Source organism: Myotis nattereri (assembly GCF_964212035.1).
Source record: "Myotis nattereri genome assembly, chromosome: 13".
Lineage (NCBI taxonomy): Eukaryota > Metazoa > Chordata > Mammalia > Chiroptera > Vespertilionidae > Myotis > Myotis nattereri.
The window spans coordinates 14372503-14385022 of NC_138088.1; the positions used below are offsets into that span (position 1 = coordinate 14372503).

General features: G+C 48.2%; 1 protein-coding gene across 8 annotated transcripts in view; it reads left to right on the forward strand.

Annotated features, from left to right (window-relative positions):
- The window catches only part of KCNMA1 (potassium calcium-activated channel subfamily M alpha 1), a 683439-nt gene that overhangs the window by 447437 nt on the left and 223482 nt on the right, over window positions 1-12520 (forward strand). For all 8 annotated transcript variants that reach the window (XR_013996758.1, XM_081105313.1, XM_081105315.1 and 5 more), the window contains exon 6: window positions 2613-2688. Coding sequence is in view for 7 of the 8 variants with exons in the window: in XM_081105313.1 (XP_080961439.1) it covers window positions 2613-2688 (76 nt within the window). In the remaining variant the exon portion in view is untranslated. The remainder of the gene's footprint in view (window positions 1-2612; window positions 2689-12520) is intronic.

Here is a 12520-nt window from a genome sequence, read left to right on the forward strand (position 1 = left end):
CAGGCCTTCACATAAGCACAGCCCACTGCTGTTCTGTCCCCGAGACGCTGCTGCCCCCCCCCCCCCCCCCGGCCCCTCTGCAGGGACTTTGCTCTCGGTTTCCTCCCTGGGATGACTGTTTTCCTCTCTTACACATTATTCATCTTACTGGTCTCCCTGCTTGCTTTTGTTGGCGAACAGTTTACCTCTAGCAAGAGTACCGGACCATGTGGCTGCTGCAGCCATGTCTTCCGACCCTTATTTTCATATACCTCATCGAAAAGGAAAGCTTTTATTCTCTTTTACTCGCCCTCTATAGAGCGGCGAGCTACAAACAATATAGGAGGCAAATGCATCACTTAACGATAAGAAGGGAGAAACCCAGTTTGAAGTTTAGGTCATCTGTATTCTATTTTTGTTTCCACGAGTGGAAAAATATATATGCATGCACACACAGGATTTTCAGAATGAAGCCGTCAGTGGCTAAGGCATGACTAAAGAGCCTATGTCCTTGACTGGTTTCAGTGCTGCCAGTCTATCCCTACCCAGTGTTTCTAAATTTATTATTTTATCTCCCAGCAGCACGCGTCGGTGGTGCTGTAGTGAGGTCAGTCATTAGGACCAACAGGAAAATTTGATAAAAATACACTTTCCAGCCCCTGTGACTCATTCTGACTAAGGAAGGATTGAAAACTTCTTTGAAAATACTTTCGCACAAACAATCTATTTTCTGAGACCTCGGGTCTTTAAGAATATTTTTTTGTTACCTTTACTATTGGACAATGACTTTGTTGGGTATACCAATCTGGGCCTAAAATTCTGAGTGCTGCCTGAGTGTCATTTAAGTTGACAGTGCACAATATGATTTGAGTTGCATTAATGGTAACACTCCCCCCACCTGGACACTTTATTTTTTACTTTATTTTAATGCTTGATATTTACAGGAAACAAAGTCATACTTCACAGCATTGGTTTCTAAGAGCCTGCCACCCATTTTCCCTTTGAGTCATTTTTTTTCATATCTAGAAAGTACGTTCCTATGATGTCCTGGCCGAACCGATGATCTCGCCTGTCCTTCCCTCTGGAACGCATTTTATTCCCAGGCTGGGTCTCTGTGGTCTTCTCTCCATTGATCTTTTCTTAAGCGTCATGTTGTCCCTCCCTGGCCCCATTGTCCCTGCTTCTGGGATGACGTCTCGGTTTTGTCCTCGCGTCAAGCTCAGTTCTCAGCAGTTAGGCCAGCCTCTCATCAGCGTGGCTCGGCCTCTGCTTCGGACTCCCGAGTCTTTTCATTTCATCAGCACCCTTCTCATCTCTGCACTTTTTTGTTAAAAAAACAACCACCACCAACACCCAATATAAACATCATTTAAAATAGAAGGCGATTTTTTCTGAAAAAATCATTTGTTCGCGAAGGTGAATCCCAGTCAGATGAGAAGTTTTCCCTTTGAGCCACTGTCCTTCCTTCCCTTTTGTGCAGTAGGAGCCCTTCCACGCCCTGGGCTTTCAACGAGCTTTTCCTTGGCACCTTATGCCTGAACAAGGAGTGGCCTAACTGGGCCGGTGGGGAGCTGTTTAGGGGGGCCGTCCGGTCTGTCTGTTTTCTTTGATTCATCCTGGGTGTCTAGCGACTCACTACCGCTTCTTCCCGTCACTGCGCATTAGATGCCCCCTCACTGCCTCACATAGGGGGCAGAAAACGTCTCCCACTGTCAACAACTTAGCTCACTTGGCGCTCAGCAGCACACAGCGCTTCAAGGCACTGAATGAAATGCTTTAGGGGAATCTGCAAAAGGAAACCCCCTTAGGAGAGGACGTGACCTTGAACAGTGTCTCAAACCCTTGGCCATCGGTAAGCCAGTTCTTGCATGTAGGCCAAGCATTAAAACCCACCAGGGACTCAGAAAGTTTCTGACTCACAGATCTGCTCTCAGTGGGAATCTATATTTACCCTTGGCCAGCAAAACACAACAGTCATTTGAATTTTCTTTCATCCTTGGTTGTATTTCTTTCCCCTGTTTCCTCTCTCTCCTGCCACCTGGAAACACTGGCTCGTTCTCCATCCACGAAAGGTTGCTGATTGAGAAAGGAGGAACGTTTGTCTTGACACTTGGCAGGAGTGGCATTACAGACTTTCGAATCCTGAAGTTATGGGGTGTGCGAGCTTAGAAAACAGACAGCGCAGTGGGCAGTACTCTTCATTGTGTCAGGACGGAGACTTTAGAAATCCATCAAAGACATCAGGTTATCAGACTTGTTCCTAATCTGCTCTTAGCATAAGGGTTACGAGGGTGACGCTGAGCTATTCCCAGTCATTTTCAGAGACAAAATCCGCTCTGGCGACGAGGTAACTTTGAAACACTGCCTCAGGTGGACATGCGAGAGACCTCCTTAAACAGCCTCCCGCCGGACCTTCCTCCGCAGGGGCTCCAAACAGCTCCCTTTAACGACTCCGATCAGCAGCTGAGATGAAACCAGCGAAGAATCGGGATGAAGGACTATGTCCAAAGTGCGGGCAGTTGAATCTCCTGCCAGGACTTCATCTCCCTTCGCCCCTGACAGGTGTAAATCACACGGTGCGAACATCACCACCCGCTGAAAATAACGCGTCTCTGTTTCATTTCTCTTCCCAGGTTTGAGATTTTTACGAGCTCTCAGACTGATCCAGTTTTCAGAAATTTTGCAGTTTCTGAATATCCTTAAGACAAGGTAAGATGTTCTTTCCTCATTCCAGTCCCCAAAGGGGAATTGTAAATATCAGGTGTGTTTCGCTTTCATCACGATAACCTTAAAGTTCCATTATTCACAGAAAGAGTGATGCGCCCCACAGATCCCGAGAAAGCCCAGAATAGGGCTTGGGGTGCTCTCTTCAGCAGGGCTAGGGCCTCCATGGTAAAGAGAGGAACAGCTGTGCCTGTGTCCCCAGTTTTGGGACTTCGCGGGTGGCTTGGAAATCAGGAAATGAGCCCAGCGTCACGGGGCGAGGGGGCAGCAGGTGAGGGATACATCTGCTCATTGATTCAGAAGTCCTCGCTCCCAGTTCTAAATCACCCCTTTATTACATCACTACACAAGAAATTGAACCTGGCCATAAAAGCAATAGAAGCAATGCTTTTGGAGAGGCAATCACAAACCTCATATGGCAAACAGAAAATCATTTCATTTCAGAGTACATTTCAGATGTTCATTTTATAGCCAGCGTAGCCCCTGGGGCTGGTGCTGTGAATGGCCTTTTGGGGAATACCTGAACACTTCCTGCAAATGCACCACGGCTGCTCCTGCTATGATCTGGAAAACTCCATTGGACCAGGAGGAAGGTCCCCCGAGGTCCCTTTCCCGATGACCTGCGGTTTCCCAGGGCTGGCCTGAACCCAGGGCTGTCTTGATGAATAAACGAATAAAAGAAGTTAGACGTACTCTAATGGAGAGTAAGTGCAGGCCATAAATTTCTCTTAGAGGAAATTACACTTTAAGAAGCTCACCGCTAATGTTCCATTTCCTCTTAACGCGTTTGATGAACAATTGATTAGAACAGGGCCCCTCTGTGATGTGTGATGAACACACCTGCATTTGGGGGGCCTTGGATTTGGCACCGTTTTCTGGGTCTCAACTTCCCCAGTCTGTCACATCCAACAAATGTGCCAGGATACTGGCTTTCTTCTTTGGGTCTTGGTGGGTTTTGTTTGTTTATTTTGGTTTAAGTCTACACTGATTTCTCCTCCCTCCACATTCATCTGTGGGAATGCGAAGTCAATCCATTTTCTATCAGCCAAACTAGAGTGAGCATCTAATCTAATGCTTTAGAAGTCTCCCATAGTGTGTCCCACCATCCTACAAGTCATACTCCACGCTCTGCCCTCTAGTGGATAGTATGTAATATTACTGACTTAGAGTGAATATTGCCAATCTTCAATACTAGTAGCCCGGTGCACGAAATTCGTGCACATTAAAAGGGAATTAATTTCCCTAACCAGTTTGTCTCAGTGGATAGAACATCGGCCTGCGGACTCAAGGGTCCTGGGTTCGATTCCAGTCAAGGGCATGTACTTTGGTTGCGGACACATCCCCAGTAGGGAGTGTGCAGGAGGCAGCTGATCGATGTTTCTCTCTCATCGATGTTTCTAACTCTCTATCGCTCTCCCTTCCTCTCTGTAAAAAAATAAAATATATTTTTTTTTAAAAAAGGGAATTAATTAGCAGATATATTTTAATATTGCTATTTGTCCTTTCTCTATAATAGAAATGTGAGAGATGAAAAGAAATTAGTAAAATGTATATGAAAATCATATATCAATTTATTAATAAACAGTACCAAAAGGATATAACAACAACAGAGGCATGATATAAAAACGACAAAAACATGATATGAAAACAACCATAACACGCTATAAAAACAACAGTGATGCAAATAATGACTGATAAAGTGATTAAACTTATTCTAATATCTCCCTGTACACCACATTAAGAGTGAAAACACTTTCAGAGTGCTTGACTAATTTCCCTTGTCATGAAGTACTTAGAACTTTAACTGTAACATCACATACTCTTCAAACTCGAGAGAAAGCAACATATAAATGACCATGTGCAAAAACGGGTTCAGGTAGAAACATGCCTACTCTGTCTAGAGTTTGTTCTTGTGATTTATTAATAGTCATCACAAATGCTGGCATCATGGGAAACTGTCGTCGAATCGATTTAAATGGGAGGCCAGTGTCAGATGGGGACAAATTAATTCTTGGAATCAGAACAGTCTCTCCTTCTGCAGGTCCTGTTAATACGTCAGCATCGATAATGTTAGGTCGTAATCTTTTGATAATAAATCTGGTACCATTACAAAGACCCCTTTACTATTGAGCTTTCTCAATAGCATGATGATTGCACCCACTTTCAATTTTAATTTATGACACGGCATTCCCAAAGGAGTAATACTATTCAGAAATCCGATGGGGTAATTTTCCTTTGTTTCTTTGTTATGGGGTGGGGCCACAACATCAGTAACAAAGAAACAGAATTAAAACTTTACTGTGGGGAGCTGCTACAGTGTTTTGGACAGGTTCAAGCCTTGGACTGATGAGAGGACCCAGTCCTCTCATTGCCACGTGAAGGTCCCAGCTTGGAGGGCAGGGCCCTCCCAGCACAATTATAGCCAAAAGCTGTAGTTGTAAGCTTGAACCTAAGGTCCCAACACATGGCCCCATGTGCCTGAGTGATGTGGGCTTGATAGAGTTCAGGTGCATGTAGTTGAGTAGGATTGAAACCCAGGAGAATGTTTGTAAACATCTTGGTCATGCCCTTACTTTGCCTCTTAGCATCTGCTATAAAATAAAGGCATGACTGTGGGTGTGGTCAATGTCTCTCAGAGAAGCAGCGTCCCACCAAGACCCAGCTTTCATTCTCCTGTCTTTTCTTTTTTTTTTTTTTAATATATTTTATTGATTTTTTACAGAGAGGAAGAGAGAGGGACAGAGAGTTAGAAACATCGATGAGAGAGAAACATCGATCAGCTGCCTCCTGCACATCCCCCACTGGGGAAGTGCCCACAACCCAGGTACATGCCCTAGACCGGAATTGAACCTGGGACCCTTCAGTCCGCAGGCCGACGCTCTATCCACTGAGCCAAACCGGCTTCGGCCTGTCTGTCTTTTCTAAGCCTTTCAGCCGCCCCACTCAGGTTCACCCCGTGCTGGAGTGGCACACTTGAGAAAGATCTGCCTCCACACTCCCAGGGCGGGTTCCTGCCTCAAATTCCGCCCTTACAGGAAACAGCTCCAGGAAACAGCTTGGGGGAGGGCGCAGCCGTTGCCAAGACAACCCCTGTAGGAATGACTTCCTTCCGCTTGGTCGCTGGCTGTTTGTCCATATGTGATGAACACCACCCATTGTTTTTATATAAGTAGATTCCTCAGAGAAATAGTAACCCTGATTTCCACCTTCTTCTGGCTCTTGTATGCAATGGACACTAATGACTCTTGAAATTAAAAGTATGCACATCTCCAGCAGTCCCCCCTGCGCACCTACACTGGGCTTGCTCCACTGGACTGCCTTTTAGGGAGAATCGGTGCTGATCCCAGGGGTTGTATGTGGAGACAGCTCTTTCTTCTGGAGGGGACAGTGTGAGGTGGAGCCACCCACACCCTCTAACATGGCACAGTGTCTCCTCTCCTCCTTTCACGACTACCTCATCCATTTGGCAGTTTTAACCTCTGACACCAGCACTTGGAGATGGCGTCAGGACCCCGAGCGATACCGTGGGGAGAGTTGTGCACTCACCATCCTTGTATTAGCGGCTCCTTTTCTGGATGTGGAGGACTGATGAGCCATCTGCCCAGGGACCCCTCCCCCCATTTCCCAGCCCTAGGGCACAGTCCTTTTGGCTGTAGGCCACGGGGTTGGCGTCTCTGTTGAACCTTCAGCTGATAACCCTCCCGTGTGGGCGGTCCGTTCTCCCGGTGCCCAGGGAGAGAGTGAGACAGCCGGCTGGGGAGAGGTGACTGTAGGCAGGACAGAGCGGCCCCAGGCCGGGGTGATGAGGTGGCAGGCTGCTGGGGGGTTGGCTCCCCTGAACCCAAAGCACGTTTCCCAGAACTGCACCCCCCACTGAATGCAACCCCTTCTGTCAGGAATGTGTGTCATCACAACCCCACAGCTTGGATTGTCCCAGTTCCTGTTGCTTCGGTCACGGGCAGGTGACAGAGTCACTTCAAGCCCGAGTGAGGATGGGGTGAGGATGGCGTCCTGGGGTCAGAGAGCTCAGTAGGGAGGGAGAGCCGGCTCTGCCTCTGGCGGTGTGGTGAGTGTGGAGGGTAGGTAAGTGGGCTGAGCATGAGTGTGGGGCAGGCAAGCATCTTTTCAAGACAAAGGCCTGTCTAGGTAAGCCTCGCAGAAAGCCAGGTGCCATTTTGGGGCCACTGGAGAAGGGGTGGTGAGAGGGAGGGCTGAGAGGGAGGGGGCAGTGAGAGGGGTGAGAAAGAGGGGGCCGTGAGAGGGAGGGATGAGAGGTGGGGAGGGACTGGCTTCCAGCCAGGAAGCTGCAGAAAGCACGCAGGTGGGAGAACATGGCCCTTGGGGTGACTTGGAGGGATTCCTGCTCCCAGATTTTGGGGTCCTGTGGTAGAAACAAGGAAAGTAGAGAATAGGGGGGCAGCCAGGCCAGATCACCAGGCACTGGCTAAAACATTGCGTATCGTTAGAACTCTGGGGCCTTAGAATGACCCTCTGGGCCTATTCTCCGGGTGCCCGGCTGACCTGGCTCCTTGCTTCTGTGCACCCCATGCACAGATCTCCCACAGAAGGGACGCCTTGGTGTTTTTAGGGCTGTGGGCATTTTCTGGTGACACCTCTGCACTCTGCTGCTTTCACGGGGACCATCCAGGAGGGTGGAGGCCCATAATCACCTTTAGGGGGATTTCGTCTGGCTTTCTCTGGTGGGAAATCCCTGCCAGCCTGCGGCATTAGGCAGGGATGGGGACTTCACAAGTGTGATTTGAAGTGATGATTTGAAATTGCAGTTTCATTTTCTGTTCTTTGGGTGCTGTGCTTGGCCCAGAACTGGAAGAAACATTGCAGAGAATTAATGTGGGGGGAGAGAGAGAGAGAGAGAGAGAGAGAGAGAGAGAGAGAGAGAGAATTAAGAGGGTAGCAGAAGAAAACCAGAGTGAACAGGATGGGAGACAAAGAACAGATGATAGAAGAGATCAGTAATGTGACAGCATCAGGGCCCTTCCCCAAACTGCCTGGCTACAGGGGAACCCAACATGCCCGGAACTGAAGGGCCTATTGGGGGCACCAGGAGTCTCCGTGTTTCTGTAGGACTAGCGAGAGGGCACTGACTCTGCGGTGAGAGCTCAGTAAGCAGCTCTGGGCGGGGCTGCCGCCCGCACCTCAGTTAGTGCTGTAGATACTGACCATTGGCACACGGATCACATTGCAAATAATGATTTCCTCCAGAGGAGACCCAAGAGAAAATCCAGACAAATTGTTAGACTAACAGATGGAGCAAGGTTCAAAGTCCCCGAATCAATTGCATCCTGTACACCAACAGCAAACGTTTATACAATGCAAAATCAAAACAGAACTGGGTTAAGTATCGTAAGTACGTTTATCATGCTGTAGACTCGATGGGGAAATGATTTATTAAAAAACCCAGATGCCTCCTGTCTGTTACCTGTCGCCACAGTGATGAGTGACCTTAAGACTCGGTGGCTCAGAATAACGATCACTTTTTAACGATTTCTGAGGATGCTCTGGTCAGCTGGGTGGGTCCAGTCTAGGCGGGCATTATTGGTGGGTGGCTGTGGTCAGCTGAGGGCCTAGCCTTGCAAATGAAAGTCAGGAGTTCAAGGCCTTGGTCATGTACTCAAAGTAAAAAGGCCTTGGTTCTGGGTGGTCAAGCCCTCTCCTGGGCACTCCAGCCGCCCTCCCCACAGCCAGGAGCAGTGCTCGGAGCTCAGCTGGGGTGGGGGAAGGGAGAGGTGGAAGGAAGCATGGGAGAGCAGCGACGCCCTAGTGCTTAAAAGTATCCGTTACACTCGAGACACAGCACGTTATTTAATATTCACACACTCACCACAAACTCCACACCCTGTGACATAGGTATTGGCAGATGAGGAAAGTGCAACCCAGCCCATTTCAGGAACTTCCCGTGGGACAGCATGTAGATGGGGGGGAGGGGGGGCGGGCTGGACAGGGAAGCTAGTCCACTACATGTAAGGAACTGTCTAAGGACAGAGCACACTGGCCCTGACTGAAAATGCCATCGGCCTGCGGACTGAAAGGTCCCAGATTCGATTCCGATCAAGGGCACATGCCTGGGTTGTAGGCTGGATCCCCAGTAGGGGGCCTCCCGGAGGCAGCTGATCGGTGGCTCTCTCTCATCATTGATGTTTCTATCTCTCTTTCTCCCTCTCCCTTCCTCTCTGGAATCAATAAAAATATGTTGATTTTTTTTTCTAAAAAAAAGGATAGAACACACACACATACACCATGGGTTGGCTAGCAATTAAAGTTTTTTTTGATAGGGAGGGAGGGAGGGGGGAGGGAGGGAGGAGAGAGAGAGAGAGAGAGAGAGAGAGAGAGAGAGAGAGAGAGATAGAGAGAGAGGAGAGAGAGAGAGAGAGATTATTTCACTTATTTAGGCATTCATTGGTTTCTTGTATGTGACCTGACTGGGGATCAAACCTGCAACTTTGGAGTATCAGGATGATGCTCTAACCAACTGAGCTACCTGACCAGGGCTCACCTAGCCACTTTTTAAAGAAGGAAAACTGCCTGTTTTCTCTAAGTAATATATGCTCGTTGTAAATATCTCAACAATATAGAAAAGCATAAAGGATAAAGTAAAATTTTCCAATACCACCGATGGTTGAGGTAACATTGCTAATATTCTACTATATTGCTTTTCTTTTGCACATGGCATTCCATGATATACATGTACCACCTTTTACCTCAAAACACATCAGGGGGCTATTTTGAGAACTGAAAGCACTGTACTACATATACAACCTCGGAAATAGCTCCAAAGTTAAGTCCTTAACAAAGAGCATCCCATAGGGTGTCTACGGGTTGTGCAGGCAGAGGCCAAATAGCGAATGTCATGGATTTGACTCAGAGGGCAGGGAGTGGTTGAATGGTCCTCAGCAGAAGAATGTGATCAGAGTTACATTTTGGGAAGATCCACTATTGCTCCAAATACATAAAGCAGCAGTTCTCAATCTGTGGGTCGCGGCCCCTTTGGGGGTCGAACGACCCTTTCACAGGGGCTGCCTATGACCATCGGAAAACACATATATAATTACATATTGTTTTTGTGATTAATCACTATGCTTTAATTATGCTCAATTTGTAACAATGAAAATACATCCTGCATATCAGATATTTACATTACGATTCATAACAGTAGCAAAATTAAAGTTATGAAGTAGCAAGGAAAATAATTTTATGGTTAGGGGTCACCACAACATGAGGAACTGTATTAAAGGGTCGCGGCATTAGAAGGTTGAGAACCACTGACATAAAGAGAGGGTTTGAAGCATCGAAGACCACAGAGGATGAGACCAGTCTGGGAGCAGTTGTCCAGGCAAGAGTGTTAGGGAATGGCCTTAGGCAGTGGGAGTTGGTAGAGCAGAGGAGGGAGCTGGAGATGCTGAAGGGGTAGAAGGACAGACTTGATTTCGCATCATTCCGTGTTCAGAACCTTCACCTGAGTGGTGCTGTCCAGGGGACTTTTCAGGGGCGGTATCTTACATCTGCCCAGCAAAGGTCACAATAAGACAAAATAAGGGCATTGGTGCCCTCAGCCAGAAATAGAGAGGGAGATAGTGGAGGGGCAGAGCAGGGACAAATATGTACTTTTTTATGGAGACTGGATGGCATTTTCAGTGTTAATCCAAACACATCTTGTTACATACACTGAAGGCAAAGAGGACAAGATACACTGATCACAAGAACAGGAAGATCCGTGCCTACCTTTGATGATTTGCTGCATCCCCCCCCCCCCCCCCGCCCCACACACACACGTGAAGTTGTCTAATTGCTCCTGAGAACTGCAGAGACCCAGAAAGGATCGTGGAAAACCCAGAAACCAATTTTCCTCAGATGAGTCAGGTTCTCATAATAAGATCTCAATCCATTCCTCCCTTGGGGCATGGAAGTGGGCTGGGATCCGAATAGTGCCAACTGTTCTAACCTTTGGGAACTCCGTGTTTGGTTCAGAGCCCTGGGCTTGGCCATGAAGTCTGTGACTACGTCCAGTGGCCCCTTTGGCCATGCAGGGCACACAGCCCCATCTCTGCTATCACCCTCCCACCCCCCTTCCAAGGAGCCCTGTGCAACCCAGTGAGGTTCCGGTTTCAGAGGATGGAGAACATCACCAAGAGTTAACCTTGTGTCTTTCACACAGAGCTATCTGATTGCCTGGCCATTGAGTTTGATTTGGAAAACAAACATCTAAGACCAGGGATTTGTAATGATGCTGATACTAAAAGGAATCAGATTTCAGGGCTGAATACGGACTCTCTTAGCAACAATGATTAAATGTTCTATGTACAGCAAGAGCCCCCTGAAGCACTATTGATATTGCAGTGACTAATCATTTAAAGATTGATTATTGCCGTATTTAGATGGGTTTTTTCCAGAGCACCAAGAGGATCAGAGACTCCAAGAGTTTAATATCTCAAGAGGCTCTACACCAGTGGTTCTCAACCTTCTGGCCCTTTAAATACAGTTCCTCATGTTGTGACCCAACCATAAAATTATTTTCGTTGCTAATTCATAACTGTCATGTTGCTACTGTTACGAATCGCAATGTAAATATCTGATATGCAGGATGGTCTTAGGCAACCCCTGTGAAAGGGTCGTTCGACCCCCAAAGGGGTCGCGACCCACAGGTTGAGAACCGCTGCTCTACACGGTTGTTGGTGGGACACTGCTTTGCTCAGGCACTAAGGTTCTGGGAGTCTGTACATGCATCAACTTGGTACTTAGTTATGCTCTGAGAAAATGGACTGTACCCGCTTCCCTGAGGTCTCTCAGGCTACCGGTTCATGGGTTTCTCACTCTCCACCGTCAGAGTGCACTCTACAGGGCTCACCAGGCAGAGGCGGGAGGGTTCTGTCTGGTTTGGCTTCCCATTGAGAAGCGGACAGTGTGCTCAGCACACTGATTGCGGGGTTGCCTCCCTTTCTGTGGCTCGCTGGGTGGGTGCCTTTTATCCGTTTGCCTTATTTCCACTTGGCAGATATCTGGGTGGGGTGGCAGTTCTTCCAGAGAGAAGCCTCTGCAAGGCCAGTGAGGAAGCTGCCGGCTGCTCTGGGGAACAATGGGGAGGAGCTGCAGTATCTGCCAGTTCTAGGGAGAGGCTTAGACGGGAGGTTTTACACATTGTGAGGGCCAGGTGGGCGTCTTCCTTCACAGCTATGGCAGCTTAGAGGTGAGGCGTGACCCGTGGTAGTTAGTGTCTGGAAAAGGGGATGAAAGCCAGGATTTGGCAGATCTGTGCTAGAGTCATAGCAGAACGTCCAGATTAACTGGTTTGCACACTAGTAGGTGGTGCGGATCCATCCTCTTTCCACAGATGGACAGTCCCAGACCTGACCTATAGACCCGATCAATGTTGGGTTTTCCAAGAGCATGTTGGACATCTATTGTAGGCACATGGCTTTCAGCTGCACATGACAGAGTCCACCTCGCACTAGCCTTGGCTGACTGTGGGTCCAAGAAGGTACTGAGCATGTCCGATTCAGGGGTTTAGTTGCTCTTGTCAGGTTCTGTCTCTATCCCTTGTCTTTCGGATTTCATTCCAAGGCAGGCTTTTTCCAGGGCAGGTGGCCCGCTAGAGCACACCCACGTCTCAGGAGAAAGATTCTTTCCCGCTTCTAATAGCCTCTGCCTCATCGCTCTTAGAGCTGGGAGTTCCTCCATTGGTCAGCCTGGCTCAGGCCACTCAAGTGGAGGGACAGGTGGGGGCCTTTGATTGACACCCAGCCCATCCACAGGGCTTCCCTAGAAGAAGAGATGTGGGGTAGGCAAAGCGTCGAGGAAAAAG